We start from the raw sequence: 23,411 nt of genomic DNA on the forward strand, positions 1-23,411 counted from the left end.
GCCATCAGCATATATGACTGCAAAGGTTACTGGAAGCTAGTAAGCATTTTGAAATTATTGATATGAATATGTTACACCCAGTTCTTTTTCACAAAAATTGGCAGGGAATTACTTTGTGGTGACAGACCATTTTTCATGTTACAATGGAATGATAATATCCTGAACCAGCAAGCTGACACAGTGCATCTAGCAATGATAAATAATTGGTTGTTGAATTTCTGGGTTTCAGGACATTAATTACTGATCAGGGAATCAATTTTGGTGAACAGAGAGAGTGTATTGAACATGATGAAAATTCTCAGCAACTATGTGAACAACCATGACAGAGACAGGGAAATTCTGTTGTAATTGTTTGCCATGGCTTATAACTCTGGGATCTGTGAAAATACATGTCTATCACCATAAAAAGTAGTATGAGGCGTGTTTTTTAAGTAAGTACCATTTTGAAATGAAAAAAAAAATGTGCTAAGATATCTCAATAATTTTATTTTACATGAAACCCTGTACCTTAATCTACTTTTCTACATAATTTCCGTCAATATTGAGGCACTTGTCATAACATAGTACCAGTTTTTGAAAACCTTCCTCATAGAAGTCTGCCCCCTGACTTGTTAACCACTGCATCACCACTGTTTTGACTTCATCATCATCTTGAAGACGCTGACTGCCCAGGTGTTTCTTCAAGTGCAGGAACAGATGGTAGTCACTGGGTGCAAGATCAGGGCTGTACAGAGGATGATATAGTGTTTCCCATCAAAAAGATGTGATGAGGTCTTTGGTCTGATTCGCCACATGAGGATGGGCATTGTCTTGCAGCAAAACGATGCACTTGCTCAACTTCCATGGACTATTTGTTTGATTCTGGAGTGACATAGGCCACCCATGTTTCAACGCCCATAACAATTTGGCTTAAGAAATCATCACCGTCATTGTGGTACTGCTCAGGGAAAGTCAATGCACTGTCTAAACATTTGGTTTTGTGCACATCCGTCAACATTTTCGGTACCCAATTTGCGCACAATTTTCAGTAATTCAAGTGCTCGGTCACAATGCCATACAAAACACTACGAGAAACATTAGGAAAGTCATCCCGCAAGGAGGAAATCATAAAGTGTCGGTTTTCTCTCACCTTATTGTCCACTTCCTGCACCAAACTTTCATTAACGACCAAAGGACGCCCACTCCATGGTTCATCATGAACATTTGTGCGGACATCTTTAAATGCTCTCACCCATTTTCTTACCATTCCATCACTCATAATGTTTTCTCTGTAAACTGCACAGATCTCATGATGAATATCAATCGCTTTTAGATCTTTAGCACTAAGAAATCTTATAACAGCCCGTACTTCACAGTCCGTGGGACTCATGATTATTGGAGGCATCTTAAACACTCAGTACACAACGTAAACAAGGAAGAATCAGACTGTGATGGTGTCAGCGTGTAGATTAAGGTACAGGCTTTAATGTAAAAATAAAATTATTGAGATATCTTAGCATATCTTTTTTTAAATTTCAAAACGGTACTTACTTAAATGACCTGCCTCGTATATAGCTGGAAAATGCCATCATCATTTGAGGTAACCAAACATAGAGTGGCTAAGATTGGAGAGCCAGTGCAAAATTGTGCGAGGACTTTACAGGAGATGTGGAAGTAGGTACAGGGATCCTATACAAAGGCCCTCAGATTACAGGAACAAGTGGGGCAGGGAAAATTTTTCTGTAAGGGGTGTAAGAATTCCCATACAGGGAATATACATAATGGATGTACGAGTACAGGTTGTGGATGCATGGCTGATGACATATGGAAGTTTGGGTCTGGCAGTGAGACATGCACAGATAGCCAAATGATAAAGCAACCACTCAATATAAGTGGGAAATCTGGGTTCGAGTCCCAGTCTGGCTCAAATTTTCATTGTCACCATTCCATTCTGTAGCTGATACTTGTCCATATTTGCAACTGTAGAAACATTTCAGATATTTCATAGTGGCTTTAAGTGCCACAGTAACTGTTCCTCTGGACAAGCATGTCAAAAGGAACTTTGCATTGCAATTTAGAATAACACAAGCACTGAAATATCATATCATATCATACACACCATCTGGCAGCAGTCTCCTCCAAGCTGTCATGAACCAGCTCCTGGATGCCTCCAAGGTGTCTTCAGTTTGAGTTTATGTCCTGGTGCACCATGAACCTGACTCATTGCCATCATTTGCTAGTAACCACCACTTCCGTGTCTCACTGCAGGAGGAATCCTGATGCAGCCACATGCGCATAGGGCCGCTTATGCTGCTACTTCACTGCAAAGTTGCTTGTCTCACTAGTCTCCGTCCACCACCAGCATGCCACCTGGTGATTTGCTGAGACATGCTCTGCTTCTTGGAGTCAACAAGCACCATCAAGATGCATCTTCAGCTATTGTAAGAGTATCTTATTAAAAAAAAAGTATGATGCTGCTCCCGATGTATTTCTGATTCTGTGACTGCAAAGGAACTGGCACTACACACACATCACCCTGCTCACCATCTTCAGTTGACCATCCTGCTGCTAAAGTGTTATCGGCCCATAACAGAGGCAATACACACTGCAGAGAGATTCAGCGTTGGAATTCGAGGAGCATGTGTTCCAAGAATGTTACTTCCTTCACATATGTCTTACAAAATGATAATGATGAGAAAAATCAGGCAAATTAGCGTTAATATGGAGGTTTATCAACAGTTGTTCTTTCCATGCAACATTTACAAATGGAACAGCAAAGGGTGGAGGGAGTGTGTGGTGTGTTTTTGTGTGTGTGGGAGAGGGGGGTGGGGGAGAGGGAGGGAAGGAAGGTAGTAGTACCAGAAGTACCCTTCACCACATACCATTAGGTGACTTGCAGAGTATAGATGTGGATGCAGATGTACAGGGGATAGGCAAAATAACATGAACACCTGCACTTACTTGGGAATGGTTTATTAATAAGAGGTTGGATCCCCATTTGCCCGTAATAAAGCTGTGAGTCCTCTTGGAATACTGGCAAATAATGATTGTATAGTCTTCAGTGGAATGTTATGCCACTCTTCAATCAGAACCTATTCTAACTCCTGTAGTGATGAGGAAGGCAGAAATCTGCTCTGGAGTCTGCACTCTAATACCACCCACAGGGGTTTGATAATGTTCAAGTCTGGGGTCTGAGCTGGCCAGGGAAGATGCTGCAGGTCAGTTTCATGCTCCTCATACCATCATTGTACTGTCCTGACTGTATGAATGGGTGCATTATAGTCCTGAAATATGGCATCATTTTTGGAGAACAACATTTGAATCATGGGTCCACCTGATCACCTAAAATGGTCACATAATCGTTGGGTGTAACACAGCCTTTGAGAGTAATGATGGGACCAGCAGAATACCATGATATGGCTGCCCACACAATCACACTTCCACCTCTATACTTAACCACTGCAATCAAACAATCAGGATTTTAGGCTTCTTTGGGCATTCTTCAGATGTAAACCCAGCTTGGTGTTGTGTTGGAAATAACAAAAACATTGACTCATCAGACCATAATACATGTTCCCACTGATCAGCCATCAAGGATTTATGATCCCGACACCATGTTTTATGCTTCTTTGCATTGGCTGTCATCACTAATTGTTTCGGTATAGCAGCTAATCCATGAATATTCACTTTATGGAGTTCTCAGCAGACAATATCGATAGATACGGGGTCACAAAGATGGCTATTGAGCTCTGCAGTCACTTTAACTGCTATAGTTTTCTGTTTTTTTTTTACACAATCTGTGTTAGCATATGATGATCTCTGTCATTTAGTTTTGATTTGCAGCCACTATTACATTTACAGGATGACATCTTTCCATGTTTTCTTTAAGCTGTTGAAACAGTTGCTGTTGAAACATTCAATACGTTTGCTGTCTTGCTTACTGATGCTCCATCCAATTAGGCCCCACAATCTCCTCTCTTTGGAACTCTGTTAGGTCTTTCATTGCACGTCGACCTCGGCCTCTCAATGCAAGTACGAAGTGTGCCCTACTCATAAACAACCTGCACTGATGCCTAGTTCACACTGAACACATACAGTCCAGCATGACACATGCCTTACCTGCACTGTTGACCTTCAAACACAACCATCCCATTACTACCACTGTTTCCATTGTTTTGCCTACCCCTGTAGCTGACATATTCACCATCCTCCAGCACAATGGAAGCTACAAAGTAGTCTAAGTTCTGTTTATGTATTAAATAAGAATTTTTCAATGCTTCTCTTAAATATATTTACAGGTACAAAGCACACCATTTATTACATTGAGGACTATTGCTCATTAGCATGATTTAATATCATGGTGAATTTATGAGCATTTGATAAGTTATGTATGAAATTTAAAACTTGTCCAATGTACAGATTGTTCCATAAAATTTTGGGCTTATTGCTAGATGTCTGCAACTTGCTGCCACGATATTCCAGCACCAAGTCTTCTGGACATCTTCAGGTGAATACTGATGAAAATGCACTGATTTCACATACTGAAGACCCCACTGGCACCTGCTTGATGTATCCATTTTGTGAAGTACACTTGCTGCATGCTTCTGCTGCAAGTCTCTGTACTGCACTGCACACCCACCCTCTATGGTAAAAGCTCACCTCATTGATATCAAACTGATTGTCTTCAGATAGTAAAATCACAGAATGAGGCCAGCTATGCAGAGCACAGAGTTTATCTAGGATAGGCTTCCCTGTAGAATTTAACTGGAAGCTGCCATTTTGATTGATAAAGGTCACAGATGGTTGTATTTCCACTGAATCATTGATGATGGAGCTCCAAAAGGTTCTCATAGGGGTCTCAATTTTTTTCATTTATTTCACCAAATGACCAGTGGAAATATAGGATTCAGTGATAGTGAACTTATTGGCTTGGAGGAGGTGAGTATGCCACTGATGTTCCACAATTCGATCCTACATAAAAAAATGTTCAAATGTGTGTGAAATATTATGGGACTTAACTGCTAAGGTCATCAGTCCCTAAGCTTACACACTACTTAACCTAAATTATCCTAAGGACAAACACACACACCCATGCCCAAAGAAGGACTCGAACCTCCACCAGGACCAGCCACACAGTCCATGACTGTAGCACTTTAGACCGTTCGGCTAATCCCGCTCGGCGATCCTACATATTATGTGTCATTTTCCCTCTATAAAATTTGCCACATTCACAAAGAATCCTGTAAACACTTTCATTGCACACCTCCTAGTAATCTTTAATAGATCTCAAAACAGCTAAGGTTTTGGAAGGAGGATGACATATTACTTTAAATTTATGTCTTCTTAATATTCTGCCCATTTTTTCTGAAATATTTCCAACATATGGCACATAAGCAGTCATTTTGAAGGGCTTATCCTCTTCCTTGTTCTGTTGTTTGAGATTAAAATCCATTGTTCAGGAACACACTTTGCAGGTGTTCCAGTTTTGTTTGCAGATTAACAGCATCTGAGGTGCTATGGACTCAGTGAATAGTGGCCAAGTACTTGGCATCTTTACTCAGACCCATAGTAGGCAAGTTTCCACATCATATGGGAAGTTCTAGTGATTTTATCAGCAGACTTCAGTCACTTAACCTGGAAAGCAATGACTTGTTGGTCAGATTTGATGTCATTTTGCTTTTTATAAATTTGGTGGCCTCACTACATAGGTTTGGATTGACATTTCACCATTGTTTGAGCACTCTGTTCCTCAAATTATTTTTTATTTGGGAGTCCTTTGCCTACCCTGTGGCCCAGTCTTTTTGAGGAGTGAGCACTTACCTAGGTTATTTTAAAACCAACAACCTTTGAAAAGGGCACAGCCAATTTCCTTCTCCATATGGTTGTGACCCAAGCTTGTGATCCATCTCTAATGGCCATCCTGTTGATGGACATTTAACTATAATTTTCCCTCATTTTTCTTCAATATTTTTGAATCTATGGGTGGAATCAGTAAATTCAGCAACAGATTGAATCTTAACTGCTATGTGACACAGGAGTGACTTGTTTTCCAATGAGAACTATTTGTCTATAGGCTAAGTATTGCTACCTACATGCTACACTCATTCGGCATATGTTAACACAGTGTGCTCTCACACACACACACACACACACACACACACACACACACACACACGTGTGCTCATTGGAAAACATCACAAGTTCCAACACATTTGAAAAAAAAAAAAAAAAAGGAGGTGTGGTACATGAATTCCAGTTACTCCTGTTTCACATACCAGTTAAGGTCCAATTTGTAGCTGAATTTACTGATTCCACCACGTGTGTGTGTGTGTGTGTGTGTGTGTGTGTGTGTGTGTGTGTGTGTGTGTGTGTGATGTGTGTGTGTGATTTTTGCACAGAATAGAAGAGGGACTCCAATAACATATGATGAGCAACACTACAGGGTGACGCCTTCATTTAAAAAATGCCACTTGGAACATTGGCTGGGAGGTTGAGTCTGGATGTAGGCTATCCTACTTTATTGTTATTAAAGTCTTAGTGTTTATATTTTGAGTCAAGTTTCATTTAAACATTTACAGTGAGTCTAGGAAAATGGTAAAAACAAAGTCAGTTTACCCACACATAAAGTTTATTTATGTCTTCTTGTTGTGTGAAATTTATCCAAAACAAAAAAGTAATTTATTTATTTATTTATTTATTTATTTATTTATTTATTTATTTATTTATTTATTATCATCCCAATGATCACATTTGTGATATAGGATTTGTCAGGGTACATTTTAACAACTATATAATATCTTTACAAAATTTGTATCTGTGCTGAATTCATATTAATCTATCTTATGTTTAATACAATATACAACTAATAAGTGTTTTTATAACATATTTTATTATGCACTGATGTAATTTCATTTGTCACATTAACTGAAACATATATTTTATACAGTTGCACAGAGATATTCACTTATGCTGTAATAGCATTTGTCAAGCATGTGGTTCTTTAGAACAGTTTTATATTTATCCTCATTTTCCACCTCTTTGATATGTTTTGGTAGTGCATTAAAAAGTTTGATGCCTTGATTACATACATGTTTCTGGCTTCGGGTCCTTGTTACAGCTTGTATGTGGAGATCTGCAGAAGCAAGATTACACAGTAACATACTAGATAAATGTGACTCGAACTGATGATCCCAGTGGTCATGAAAGTTGTGGATGTGGATTTTGAAGTGTATACTACACGCTCCATATTGATAATTAATTGTGAAACAAACAGGCATATTGACTCGCTGTCTTTGGCGGCAATGAAACATCATGTGATAATGTACAGTGATCGTCTACTGCTTTAAAAGACCAAGTAATAGTCAATGTCAACTACAAAAATGTCTGTATAATAATATCATTTTTGCAGTGCTTTCATTGTAACAACTAACATTTCTGCTTCTGCTTTACCAGCTCAGGCTTTCAAGCACAGGAAGCACCTAACATAATTTCTAAAAGTACATCAATTAGTAATTTCAATACATTCTGTAAGAAATGTCCTGACTGAATTGAAACTAATCTGTGTTCTGCACAAAATATAAAGTTCACATATCACTAGAACTTAATGTGACACCTCATTTTTATTTTATTTTTATTTTTATTTATTTATTTATTTATTTATTTTAGCTAGACCGATGCATTCACATATTCACATATGAAGGGTATAATTGATTCATGTGTTGAAACACTAAACACCTCTATCCAGTAGATTACAGCCATAATTGTAATTAGAAAGCTTAACAGCTCAATTTTGATCTGTGATTATTCTAAATCACATATAAATACTGAATCTAATATACCTGTTTATCCAGTTCCATGTTCATAATGGCTACAGGCATAACTATCAGTTGAACAGTTCTATTCTAATGCCTTTCAAACAATATAAATATATTAGATTACTTTCTGGTGTTATGAGTGTTCCTGCAATATTTCAAAAGCACTTAGAGCACTTTATACAAGAAGTACCACAACTTTCAAATTATTTAGATTACAGTGTAGTTGCTAGAGTTACCTGGGTGTGGCTCAAAATGGCTCTGAGCACTATGGGACTTAACTTCTGAGGTCATCAGTCCTCCTGGGTGTATCTCAACAATTTAAAAATATCTGTTTAATAGACTAGAGTTCTTGGGCACAAATGTAAATTAAGTAAGTGTAGGTTTTCTAAAAAAATTGTTTAATGCTTTGTCCACATACTAATGAAGGATAGTATAAGGGCCATATCAGTCCACATCAGAGCAACTAATAATCTCCATGTGCTCAAATTTTTGAAGGAGCTTGGGTAATATAAATTATTACAGCAAGTTTTCACTGATTGTTTCACAGATACCACACCCCCTCAATCAGCTTCCAAAGAAAACAGTCAAATTTCAGCAGTTGGCACCTTTTGAGACAATATCTTGAAGCTAAAAGTGTTTGAACTCTACTCTCTGGCTGGTCACATTTACTCGAAGCAGATGTTAAGTTTTTGCATGAGATGTTTCAAAATTTGAAATAGGCACTGTGCTGTCATATAAATCCCACAGTGGCACAGAACAATGGACTATATATGCACTTTATAATTTAATATAAAATGAGGGACTGGCTACTATTTATATTATCAAGAAATTCCATGTTTTGTCATACAGAAAAAGATTACACTTGGTTATAAACCACAAGCCACTAATTACATCCTTTGACCCCAGAGCAAACCTACAGCTTAAGACAGCTCAACAATTATAGCTGTGGGTGCTGTTTTTGAGCCACTACCACTGTGTGAGGGATTACTGTTCCCAATATATAGCATGTCAACACCAATGCCCTAATGCATCTACCAATGAGTCCTAATCATGAATTTGATGAGCATGAAGCACATTGCTTCTTGCACAATGAAAATATTAGGGTCATGTTGGACAAATGTCTTTTGAGGCCTAATGATGGAGTAAGATCCACGCATCAAGACCAAGTGCATAATAAACTACATACCCAAAGATATGGAACTGGTATTGTCCACCTATTTCTCAATCCTCCACATTAATCAGGGTATGATTCTACTGGTCAAAGAAGAGCCAGGGTGCCAAATTGTGACCTCAATTGTGCTCTGGCATTACATATCAAGCTACTATAAGAGGCAAAGTGGAGGATCTTGGGAATGAATGCATTGTTTTATCAAAGTGTCATGTATATTCCTGGGATATTGATGCCAACATTGAACATTTAGTTTGGGCCTGCCAAACATGTATGTCAAACCAGTCAGATCTGTTTCTCCCCATTGCTTACTCCTGATTGCTCATGGAACCAGGTTCACATTGACTTTGCAGGCCAATTCAAGGGGACTCTTTTGTGACTTGTTGTGGATGCTATCTTCAATTTTTCTTGTGTTTCCTAGATGTCATCAGTAACATCATATTGAATGAGTTTCATTCCTTTAGCAAAAAGAATAGTATAACATACCTGTCCACCACTCCTTGTCATCCAGCATCAAACTAGGAAGCACAGTGCTTCATCAAACCATGATGATGACAGCAACCTATAGATCCACTCTTGGGCATACCCATAGCTCAGCTGAAAAGCTGCATAGGTGCAGGGACCGTACCCTTTTCCTCTGCTTTACCCAGTAAGTACAGTCCCCACAGGCACACTTTTACTGTTGTGTGGTCTCTATATACTGGACCCTCACGTACAGCCCTATCAGACATATATTTGGAAGTCTCAAGGAGTCTCCACTGATCATAAGGGCTGTCAAATGTTTGAAAGAGAGGCCGGATGACAGCCTTTCATGCAGTGCCATATTCCGTACTAGCCATTACAGGTAAATGATGTTACACCATGATGTGGCCTCATCAGTGTCCATGTAACCATTTGAGACAGGCACTGCTGCAGGCTATGCCTTCTGGCCATCCCATGTGCAGACCACCTTTCTCAGGCTTCCACACACTCCCCACCAAAGCTCCTCACTCTGCCCCCAGTGAGGCATGAGCATGACCTCCACCCACAACATAGGCAATAATGTCAAGATTACGGCATGCAGTGTGCTACCAGTCCCCTTTGTAGTTCAAACTGCTGCCCCTCGATGTATAAGTCCCAGCCCAGTGAAAAGAATAAGTCCCTGAGCCCTACTGATACCATCAGCTGTCACAGGGCCATTGGCTGGGATGCTCATCTCTTTTGCCTCCCACCCCCCATCCCCAAATCCTGATCTACACTTGTTGATCCTAGTTACATATACCACTACTCTACTGATATGACTCAGAGAGCTGCAACAACATTATCTATGTGGCTCACATTTCTGCCTTTTGCAGCTGGAAGCCCATTGCAAAGGTGTCACATGAGAACAGCCATTAGCAACCTGCCACAATTAATACCCAGCATTGTGGGTGAATTTAGCACTTCATATTTTGTTATTGAAGCCATTTCAGCTCTCAAACACACCTCCTGCCTGGTTTTCTAGAACTGGAATTTGACTTGGAACTCTGTTTGATTGTGTGTTATTATGCAAGACAATTCACGCATACATTCATCAGTCCTTTTTAGACCAATCTCCATTCATAAATATTTGAGATTAGTTTTGAATTAAATTTAAATTTATGATGTTAATGAATTCTTACAAAAAAGTACAGTCCTCACTCCTATTACACCACTAGTTCCCCAAATGAGTACAATCAATATTTATAAATTATATAATTTTAAGGTAACTATTCTTCCTGTTCAAATGTGTCTAGGGCCAACCTAATACTGCCTTCAACATTTTTCTAGAGATCTCAATCAAGTGGTACTACCTACTGCAAAACTGATCCAATCTCTTATAATGCCAGCCTTTCTTATGGGAATTGTTGTGATTAAGTGACAAAAGGCTTTCAAAGTAACTGAAAGGGCTTTTTAATATGGATATGCAAAGACATAAGTGATCAATATTTGTAATTATTGCATGCTGTGATGTCAGTATTTCAGACACAATTAATAACTTTCTGTTCCAGTTTAGTTCACCACTCCTAGCAGTGGAGCCACATAGAAAAGCAGTTGACATTCTGTATCATCTTCCATCACAATACCACATTGCTTCTCATGCTTCATTATTCATCAGAATGTCTTTCCTCTTTTGTATCATGCAGTGGAATCCCATAAAATTCTGAGTCACAGTCTATTATTTGTTAGCTCAGTGTGATGCATGAATTATGTACAATTGCTTCATAATGATAATCAAGTTTCTAAACAAGGTACTGAATTGTCAGGTGATGTTGACAGATCCTGGTACATTGCTTCATCATGCAGCAAAAGTTACTTGCTTTTATCTCAGAACAGTCACCTCCAACGCTCAACAGGCTTCAGAGGTAGATGTGCATGGTCGCTCTCGTCTCTCTTCAGCTGTGTGTGTGTGTGTGTGTGTGTGTGTGTGTGTGTGTGTGTGTGTGTGTGTGTGTGTGTGTCTGTCTGTCTGTGTGTGTTCCACGAACTGGAGTATTCTACTCATAATCACAAAATTTTACTTTAGTGGCACAGTTACTTCATGGTGAAAGTCTGTGAGTTTCACATACTGGCCAGTTATACTCATTCTACTTTTGTTTAGGGGCTTCACATGTGTCCCCTATAAGGATAAGTAAACCACTGCATTTGTCCAAAAATCCTCAGGATATGTTCTGGTACAAGTACTTTTATTTCCAGCCATTTTCAGTTATGTGAAGTAATGATTTCGGACCACTATTCCATACTTTTTAAGATACTGTACAGCATCTGAACATACAAAACAATAAATAAATACAACCATTGCCTTATGATAGCATGACACAGGTAGTGAACTTACCTAGTAATGGCTTATGATCAGGAGTAAAGCTTTCTGGGCCACATACTGTACTCTTAATACCAGCAGTTTCAAACACAGGTACAAGGTTAACAGCTTCCCTTACATGAGAGCTGAATACTGTCCAGTCCAACTCATATAAAGAAAATTCAAAATCTTCTTTTACCTGGAAAGTGTTCATATTTAGTGAACTGATGAATATATTATTCTAGCAGATTGAGTTGATAGTATCATACTTCAGTTGCTTGGCATTGTTCTAACCTCAAAGCTACAAAGATAATAACAGATACAAAATTTTATTAAGTCTAGAATACTTGTACAAAAAGACAGTTGCCATGGAGTGGCTGCACTACTAGTCTGATAAACATAGGATGAATGTCAACATATGACTGAGAGCAAGGCTGGCCAGACCTGACTCTATAAGCTGTCAGCCAGTTGGTATAGTGCAGTGCAAAGAGGCTGTATGCACATCCAAGTGTTGGCCTCTGCAGGTGCCAGCGTCTTCTGGCTTCTGTGGCATACTGTATAACTATGTGCCTAGATTGCAGGTGTGAAATCTATGCACTCGCCCTCCCTTGGGGACGGAGTGTCACTTATTCCCTGGGCATGGTGCAGACGGCTGTGATGTGGAGATGGCATTCACATCTATGGAAGCTCCAGAGGTGAGGGGGCAACAGCAATTTCTGGTCACTGGAGACCACAGAATACAGGCAAAAGTGGCCACTGCAAGGAGCACCCTGACGCCCTCTGTCAGAGCAAGAGACAACAGCACTAGTGATGGGCAGACCAAAGAGTGATCCCTGGCAATGTCTGGCAGTTTTGTGGGAGGTGCAAGTGATGCTGCCACAGTCTGAGGCCATGTGGGAGGGACCAAACCAACAGGTAGCACATCCACCAGCTGGAGGGGCACTGTCATTGCTGCTGGAGGATGTGAAGTCACAGGCTCATCTGATGGAGGAGCTGACAATGGAGGACGAAGAGGGTGAAATACTGATGGATAGGTGGCACCCAATGACTTGGGCATTTGCGAAGGCATTAGTTCAGCTTGGATGGAGGAATGTGTGCCCACCTGGACTTGAGAGCTAATTTTGATTGCACTGGATCCCCAGGTCTCCAGTCTGGACAGTGTAGATATGGCAGCTGTTCTGACACATGGTAATTGCCAGTAACAAATGGGGGCACTGACCAAAATTATGTGCCCAGATGTCTGTCTCTAGCCGAAAACTCAGTACAGCAAAACATAATGGTGGGTGATATCCTGGACGGAGGAGATGGAGCAGTGCCCACAGTTGGTGGCCATGGAGAAGCTCAACAGGGCTATAGAAACCCATAAGAGTCATCCAGTAGGCCATCAGAAAATACTGTAACACCTCTTTGGTGGGAAATTCCTGCAGATATATTTCCACCTTGGTCTTAAAGGTGCAAACCAGCTGCTCAGCCTCCCAGTTAGATTGGTGGTCAAAGGGAGGGGAGTGAACATGATGAATGCCTGACTGCACACAGAAATTATGAAACACATGGGACAGGAACTGAGGTTCTTTGTCAGGAACAAGAGTGATCAGAAGACCTTCCACAGAAAAAATTCTCAAGAGAGCCTGAACAGTGACACTGACAGTCTCCAAGGAGCACTGGACCATGTATGGAAAATGCAAAAATGAGTCAATGACAATCAGCCAAAACACATTCAGAAACAGATCCATAAAATCCACACGGATGTGTTTACAGGCCTGGGTTGCTGGAGGCCATGGGGAGAATGAGGCCTTCAGAGCTGCCTGTTGACTAGCGCACTGGGGACACACAGAAACCAAATACTCCATCTCCTGGTAAATGCCAGGCCACAGAATCATAGCCAGGAGTATGAGAGAGATAGCCTGCTTGAGGACGGGTCAGATGTTTTGGCCTTGGTGACCTGGGTACTCGTGATCAGAAACTAGTCTGTTGCTTGGTGGGAGGCAATAACCAAATGAACACAAATGAGTCCCTCTTGATCAAACTTGGGATAAGGCATCTGGATTGGTATAGCACCCAGTGGATTGAAAATGGATGTCACAATGTTATTTGGAGAGGAAAAAGGCCCAACACTGTGACCTGTTGGCTACCTTATCAAGAACCTGGATGTATGAACTAAATAACAAAACTAATGGCTTGTGGTCCATAATGAATTGGAATTTGGTGCCATACATGAAAACATGAAATTTGGTGACTGCATACACAATGGCCTGAGCCTCCCTCTCGACATGAGAGTAGTAGACTTTTACTGGAATGGGAATTCTGGATACAAACGCCAGTACCTGCTCTGAGCCATCTGAATTCTGATGGGTGAGGACTGCCCCACACCATACTGCAAGGCATCTGTAGTCAAAACCAATGGTTTGTCAGGATCAAAAGTAGGTAGACACAGTGCCAACTTGAGGTGGTCCTTCAGTTTGTTGAAGGTCTGGTCACACACTGGAGACCAGACAAACTAAGGAGGTAGAGAAGGTATGCAATGGTGGCCTCCCTAGGAATGAACCCGTGGTAATAGGCAATTTTACCCAGGGAGGGCTGCAATTCTTGCAGTGACAAGGGATGTGGCAGGTCTGTAATAGCCCTGACAGTACTCAACATGGGTTGGATGACCTGCCATGATATTGTGTGGTCCAGATATTCAAGAGATATTTGGAAAAATCGGGACTTCTGCAAACTGCAACAGAGATCCACAGGGCATAGTTAATGAAAAGCAGCCCAGAGATTGTACAGGTGATAGGTGGAGGAGGAGATTAGTGTTAAATGTTCAGTTATCAACATGGTTGTTAGAGATGGAGCACTGGCTTGGGTTAGGGAAGGATGGGGAAGGAAATCCACTATCTCCTTTCAGAGGAACTGTCTTAGCATTTGCCTGAAGTGATTTAGAGAAATTATAGAAAACCTAAATCAGGATGGCCAGAATCAGGTTTGAATTGTCATCTACAGGTGGTCGCTCATAGAACATCCAGTGATGACAATGTCATCCACGTAGTTAAAACAGTGGAGAATAGTGGGCATGATCCAGATAGCACTGAAAACTGTGCGGGCACTTGCCACCACAAACATCAAAAGTTGTTACTGATACAGTGGAAAAGGCACATTAAGAACTATGATGCACTTGGAGTCCTCATCCAAGTGTAACTGGTGATATACTTTGGAAAGATCAAGTTTGGAAAAGAATTGACCCCCTGCTAAGTCTGTGAACACCTGATCTGGACATGGGAATGGACATATGTGAACCATGCACTGTGAATTCATGGTGACCTTAAAATCACTGCAAAGTCACAATTGACCAAAGGGTTTCCTCACAATAACAAGGGGTGCGGCTCATTCACTAGAGAAAATCAGAATCACAATCCTAAGAGATGCAAGGTGGTCCAGCTCCACCTTGACTTGGGAGCATAGGGCTCCAGGAATCTGCCTAACATGAAAAAATCTATGATGAGCCAATTGCTTCAAGGTTATGTGGGCTTGAAAGTGTGTGGTACACCCTAGGCCTTCCACAAAGATATCCTGAAATTCTGAGCACAGAGACTCCAGTGATTGATAGGGGTCTTCAGCAGATACCAACTGCATGGGGTCCATTAGGGAAAAGCCAAAGGCCAGAAAGGCAGTGAACCAGAAAAGGTTTGCTGAACTAGCATCATGGATGACAATAAGGGCAATAGACTGAATTACTGATCTATGGATAATGTCAACCGTGAACTGGCCAAGCATGGAGAACTGTTGTTTACCATATCCCTGCAGATGCCTGTTTACCAGTGACAGTGGTGGAGAGCTGAATATGTTTGGGCATTAAGCAGGGAAACTGACATGCTGGTGTCTAGCTGCAGATGCAGCTGTCATGAGAAGACTGAAACACTGATAAAAAGTTTCATGAAATCCTGATTATGAAGAAGCCCTAATGACGACACTTCTTGGATATCCATATCCATGTCCTCTGATGCTACGTTCTGTGCAATTGAGTCGCAGATTACCACAATGTGACAGACACTTATAACAGACAGCACAGTGCTGGGGACACACTGATCTACCATGTTAGGTGTAACAAGACACACATGACTACAACAGTGAGTGGAGGCTGGAACATTGTTTACATGCTGTGTGGAAGCCGCTGGATCTGCCAGCTTGTATTGCCATGACATCATCCCCCCCACCAATGGATTCAGTGCATGCAGCTGGGCCATCCTGTACTACCGCAACATCATGCCATGCTTCCAGCTGCTGACCAGTGCCATGTGAGACCTCATACAACTGAGCAATGGACAAACCCTAATCAGAGGAGAGGTTTTCTAATTGGATGGCCCTCACAATCCATGCCATCTGCGTACAGCTCTTTTGACTTGACTGTGACAGAATGACACTTGCAACTGAAGCCATGGGGGGCCAGGGCCCAGGTACAATAAGACGGATGGGGCTGCATCTTGCATTGGTAGAATTCAACCCTAGTGGTCACAATGTGCATGCAGCAACAATAATAGGAAGACATCAATGAGTATAAATTGTCAAAGACAATGAGGGAGGTTCTTGCAATGGGGGCAACTGTTGCAACACCTGATACAAGGTGGGAAAAATCTGTGAAAATAAAAACAGTGCATAACATACCTCCAGATCCATTACATGGCAGGTGTGAAAATGTTGTTTTAGGCAGTGTTCTTAGTGTCAAATGGTGGGAACAGAGGAGGTAACATAGACAGAGACAAATGGGGAGAGAGTAACACTGGCACAGCCTGCCACATGACCATAAGAAGTTCCAACTCTTGTTGCATCAACGTTTGAAGTGGACACTTCATGTCACAACAAGATGTGAAAAGCAACCACACAACAAAACATGTGAAAAATGACCCTACTCACGATGAATGTGTTCTGACCACATGAACACACAGACAATAACAGACAAAATACTTTATTATGTCTATAATACTTTTACAAGAAAACACTTGCCACTGAGTGGCTCACTAATAGTCTACATGACTGAGAGTGAGGCTGACTGGGAACAAATATAAGCTGTCAATCAGCTGGTAGAGTGCACTGCACAGAAGTTGCAGGTGCAGTCAAGAGTATCAACCTCTACTGATGCTAGCATCTTCCAACTTCTACGGCGCACCATACAACTGCGTGCCCAGACCGCAGGTGTGGAGTCTACACTGGTCACTACACGCGTGTACCATAGTTATACATAATATATGTTTCCGGACATTATTTATACTGTTCATGAGGATAAAGTGAAATATAGCTAGTATGTTGCAGAAATGAAAGATTTATTCAAACCCCTTGACCTAAGTTTCAACAACTTTAAAAAGTCTTCTTCAGAAGAATCAATGGTTACACCTACAATAGTTAAAATTGTATATATAAGGAAATCTGAACTTTTGGTATTAGTTATAAAGAGCACAACTCTCCTCCCGTCCATTCAGATAACAAATTCCTCCAAAAAACTGGAATTGTTTCCATCCAACTGGAAACCACACACTGCTTACTAAAATCCCATAGATTGAATCTGGATACTTATAAGGAATAATATACATAGCTATAATGTGTCAAGCAGCACCCTTGGAACTAAAAAATGAAATAAAATAAAAACAAATATAAAAAGACATTAGATGACTGAAGGAAATCAGAATGTCATGTTAAAACAGTGTATGATCACAATGTGGAAGAAAGAAACTGAGAATGTCAGTTTGTTTGGATTTGAGTGAAGGGTCATCATTGTTGTCTGCGACTGAACTGACAGAAGACAAACTGATTAATTCTTAATAATTGATTTCTGCTCTTGGAAACAGTCAGGTCAGTGTTATTTACGGCGTAGCTGTATAGAGAGGAGGAATGTGACAGTGCATGCTGGAGTGCAGAATCCTTACTTGTTTCTCAGATGGAAATATGATGGTGAAGTTGCCCTGGTCAGGTCCCCATATGACTTTGTTGGGCAATAACATATAACTTCTTCAGCACATCCAACAATAACAACAACAACAACAAAACTGAAATTATGGCAAATGTATTCAGTAAAAATAATAATAATAATAATAATAATAATAATAATAATAATAATAACAATAATAATAATAACCCCCGTGGAGGCCCGGGAAAAGAATAGGCCTCCGGTATGTTCTGCCAGTCGTAAAAGGCGACGAAAAGAACAAACCACTAATAGGGCTAACCCCCCTTTTAGTGTGATTGCTTGGTTCAGGACAGAACTAAAGAAGCCTCGGACAAGCGCCGTCATGGTCGGGGACGGCGCTTGAACCCTATGCCCGCCCACAATGGTAATGACACTGCTAGCCAACTGGAAAATGATTTAAATCCAAATAGAGGTGTTTTGCAGGATATGCTTCCTGCAACCACCCTAGAAGGAAAACAAAGACAGAGGATGAGATGGTCAGATGAAGTTAATCGACACCTCATGTTCTGTTATTACCAAGCAACAAACCTAGGAACCAACACAACTGGATACAGATCACAAGTATACACAACATTTATTACCAGATACCCAGAATTAAAATTTTTAACAGAACAACGTCTAGCTGATCAGATTCGTGTAATAATAAAAAATAACAGGATACCCCAGTCAGAATTAGAAAACATCAAACAACAAGTACAACAAATACTGGAACAAAATAATGTGCAATTAGAAGAAGAAGAAAATACAGTAATGGACTCAAACATCCCAGAGCAAACAAACAAAGAACAACACGCATCAATTAAACAATCAGAGGAAAATGAAATTTTAAGACAGCCACCAGCACAAGCACAAATAGAACACGAAGTGACACACATGTTAGATATAGAAGAAAAATTTCAGTTGACATATATAGAATACAAAGACACAAATACAGACATTAGACCATTCTTGCATAGACCACCAAATAGCCCACAAGTCGAAACAACAATAAAAACTATCAACACAATCATACACAACAAAATAAATGAATACACAACTATGGAAGAGTTACAACTACTGGTTTATGTAGGAGCACTCACTACACTAAATATACACACTAGGCAGATATCAGAACCAACCAACACACAGAAGAAACCCACAAAACCAGCATGGCAACACAGGCTACAGATCAGAATAGAAAAACTGAGAAAAGACATCGGACAGTTAACACAATTTATAAGAAATGAAATATCAGACAAAAAACGAAAAAGGTTAGGTAAAATCTCACAACAAGAAGCAATAGAGCAATTAGATGAAAAGAAGCAAAAATTACAAGCTTTGGCGAAACGACTTAGAAGATACAAAAAAAGTGAAAATAGAAGGAAACAAAACCAAACATTCAACACAAACCAAAAGAAATTTTACCAAACAATAGATAACACACACATAAAAATAGACAATCCACCAAACATAACAGACATGGAACACTTCTGGAGCAGCATATGGTCAAACCCGGTACAACATAACAGGCATGCACGGTGGATACAAGCAGAAACAGATACATACAAGATGATACCACAAATGCCTGAAGTGATAATTTTGCAACATGAAGTCACCCGAGCAATTAATTCTACGCACAATTGGAAAGCTCCTGGAAATGATAAAATAGCAAATTTCTGGCTAAAGAAGTTCACCTCAACACATTCACATCTAACTAAATTATTTAACAGTTACATTGCAGACCCATACATATTCCCTGATACACTTACACATGGAATAACTTATCTGAAACCTAAAGATCAAGCAGACACAGCAAACCCAGCTAAATATCGCCCCATAACATGCCTACCAACAATCTACAAAATATTAACTTCAGTCATTACACAGAAATTAATGACACATACAACACAGAACAAAATTATAAATGAAGAACAAAAAGGCTGCTGCAAAGGAGCGCGAGGATGTAAAGAGCAACTGATAATAGATGCAGAGGTGACATACCAAGCTAAAACTAAACAAAGGTCTCTACACTATGCATACATTGATTACCAAAAAGCTTTTGATAGTGTACCCCACTCATGGTTACTACAAATATTGGAAATATACAAAGTAGATCCTAAATTGATACAGTTCCTAAACATAGTAATGAAAAACTGGAAAACCACACTTAATATCCAAACAAATTCAGATAATATCACATCACAGCCAATACAGATTAAGCGTGGAATATACCAAGGAGACTCATTAAGTCCTTTCTGGTTCTGCCTTGCTCTGAACCCACTATCCAACATGCTAAATAATACAAATTATGGATACAATATTACTGGAACATACCCACACAAAATTACACATTTGCTATACATGGATGATCTAAAACTACTGGCAGCAACAAATCAACAACTCAACCAATTACTAAAGATAACAGAAGTATTCAGCAATGATATAAGTATGGCGTTTGGAACAGAAAAATGTAAGAAAAATAGCATAGTCAAGGGAAAACACACTAAACAAGAAGTTTACATATTGGATAACCACAGCGATTGCATAGAAGCGATGGAAAAAACGGATGCCTATAAATATCTAGGATACAGACAAAAAATAGGAATAGATAATACAAATATTAAAGAAGAACTAAAAGAAAAATATAGACAAAGACTAACAAAAATACTGAAAACAGAATTGACAGCAAGAAACAAGACCAAAGCTATAAATACTTATGCCATACCAATATTGACCTACTCATTTGGAGTAGTGAAATGGAGTAACACAGACCTATAAGCACTCAATACACTTACACGATCACAATGCCATAAATATAGAATACATCACATACATTCAGCAACAGAAAGATTCACATTAAGCAGAAAGGAAGGAGGAAGGGGATTTATCGATATAAAAAACCTACATTATGGACAGGTAGACAATTTAAGAAAATTCTTTATAGAACGAGCAGAAACTAGCAAAATACACAAAGCAATCACTCATATAAATACATTGGCTACACCACTACAATTTCATAACCACCTCTACAACCCGTTAGACCACATAACATCAACAGATACGAAGAAAGTAAATTGGAAAAAGAAAACACTTCATGGCAAGCACCCGTATCATCTAACACAGCCACACATCGATCAAGACGCATCCAACACATGGCTAAGAAAAGGCAATATATACAGTGAGACAGAAGGATTCATGATTGCAATACAGGATCAAACAATAAACACCAGGTATTACAGCAAGCATATTATTAAAGATCCCAATACCACAACAGATAAATGCAGACTTTGTAAACAACAAATAGAAACAGTAGATCACATCACAAGCAGATGTACAATACTAGCAAATACAGAATAGCCCAGAAGACATGACAATGTCGCAAAAATAATACATCAACAGCTTGCCTTACAACATAAACTTTTAAAACAACAAGTTCCTACATACAAGTATGCACCACAAAATGTACTGGAGAATGATGAATACAAATTATACTGGAACAGAACCATTATAACAGATAAAACAACGCCACATAACAAACCTGACATCATACTCACTAATAAAAAGAAGAAATTAACACAACTAATCGAAATATCCATACCCAATACAACAAATATACAAAAGAAAACAGGAGAAAAAATTGAAAAATACATCCAACTGGCTGAGGAAGTCAAAGACATGTGGCATCAGGATAAAGTTGACATCATACCAATTATACTATCAACTACAGGAGTCATACCACACAATATCCACCAATACATCAATGCAATACAGCTACATCCAAACATATATATACAATTACAGAAATCCGTAATTATTGATACATGTTCAATTACCCGAAAGTTCCTAAATGCAATATAACATATACCGTACAGCAAAAAGGAAGTGACGCTTGATAAAGGTCCGCGTCACTCCATTCCTCACCAGACTTAACGTCTGAGAAAGTAAAGATAATAATAATAATAAGGTGATAGTTATATGTATTATGTCATACCAATCATTGATATCAAAATGTCACTAAAACAGGAAAGCATATCATTCATAAAATCAGTAACATAGTCACAGATCTTATCCAGTTGCATGTAACATGTTTAAATATAAATTAAACAATATCCTTCCACATATTATTTGAATTTTGGACATTTCATCAATATATTTTATTCTGTTACCTTGTCCAACATGACAGGGTTTGATTCATAACCACCCATACAGAGAGAACTTCCTTGTATGCGAAAGTATATAGAACCATCATGATCTCGAACATTTGGTAGTCCCTTCACACCATCTATTCCTTCTGATACTACGTACGCATGTTTCATTGGCAGCAGTGGAATTGGTAGCTTAACAAGAGATGCAATTTCTCGTGACCAAACACCTGTTTGAGAAATACACACACTAAATCACCAAGTGTCTAAAAATGAGCAGTTATTTATTTGTTATTCATAGACAAATACAAGATTTGTTTTTGAATGCAGATGCATGTTAGAATTTGTGTCACAGCTTTTTTGACATCTATTTATAAAATACAATCTGCCTCAATTAGTTATAAATAATATTGTTGAAACAAAGATAATCTATCCCTCTGAGAGATATTCTTTAATAATGAAAATGCTCTTATTGGTAAGGTACTTCATCAAAGCCAATTCAGAAGTGATATCCTTTCACTTTTATATAAAGTACTTTGAAAGTTTGTTAAACAATTTAATCCCATGTGAAAGGGTTATGACTTGCCAGATGACAATCACAATCTCTCCTAGAGTTGTAGATATCTACATAGCTGTTTAATTTTTTTTTACTGTCTATATCTTAAAACTAGTAGTGAAGTTTCAGAAATATATATTGATTGCACTGTAAATAATTTCTTAATCTTGAACGTCCCTTTACATGATGCATTATATATGAGGTTGCACAAAATCCTAATAATTTTCTCAAAGATTCAATACTCTATTTATATGCTTGGCTGTAGCACGCTGCCATACTTCAGTTCCATATGCAAGGTACCATATTTCACAGACCATAAGATGCACTTTTTTCTTCAAAAAATTGCCTCTAACATTCAGGTGCATCTCATACTCAAAATTAATATAAAAAAGTCCAGCATTTGATTTAAAATTCCAACCAGTCTTAAAAATGGCCGTATATCTGATGCCAGAGAAAACTTATCTCTATCTGATAAACTGGATTCAGCTTGCAGCAGTGGGGCACTGAGATAACCAAAGTGGAACTAAGCCAAATAGCAAATAGAGATGAAACTCCTCTGAGATATGATGTGCCGAGTAACAGAACTGTTGCCTTGAAAGGTGCTAAAACTTTAACTATAAAAACAAGCGGACATGAAAAAATGCACTACACTGTTGTTTTTTCATGTTGTGCAGACAGTACTTAACTTAATCCAATGATCATTTTCAAGTGCAAAACAATGCCAAAATCCTCTGAAATACTGTCAGGTGTTGTTGTTACATACATGACAGGGATCTGATAGACAAGGATAGTATGAAATTATGGATTAACAGAGTGTGGAAGAGAAGGAAAGGTACTTTGTTAAAGATGAGTTCTCTTCTTGTGCTATATCAGTTTAGAAGTCATTTGGAAAATTCTGTGAAAGAGAAATTGAGACAGGGAAATACAGAGCTTGCAGTTATTCCAGGATGACTTACTTCACAGGTGCAAACTCTTGATGTCTTGATAAATAAACAGTTCAAAGTGTAAATGAGAGAGAAATGGAACAAATGGATG

General features: G+C 39.2%; 1 protein-coding gene across 2 annotated transcripts in view; it reads right to left on the minus strand.

Annotated features, from left to right (window-relative positions):
* Positions 1-23,411, minus strand: part of LOC126248308 (sarcosine dehydrogenase, mitochondrial) — a 245,949-nt gene that overhangs the window by 106,807 nt on the left and 115,731 nt on the right. For both annotated transcript variants that reach the window (XM_049949180.1, XM_049949179.1), the window contains exons 7-8: positions 21,845-22,050; positions 11,795-11,957 (exon numbers count right to left, since the gene is read on the minus strand). In XM_049949180.1, coding sequence (XP_049805137.1) covers positions 11,795-11,957; positions 21,845-22,050 — 369 coding nt within the window. The remainder of the gene's footprint in view (positions 1-11,794; positions 11,958-21,844; positions 22,051-23,411) is intronic.

Source organism: Schistocerca nitens, chromosome 3, assembly GCF_023898315.1.
Source record: "Schistocerca nitens isolate TAMUIC-IGC-003100 chromosome 3, iqSchNite1.1, whole genome shotgun sequence".
Taxonomy (NCBI): Eukaryota; Metazoa; Arthropoda; class Insecta; order Orthoptera; family Acrididae; genus Schistocerca; species Schistocerca nitens.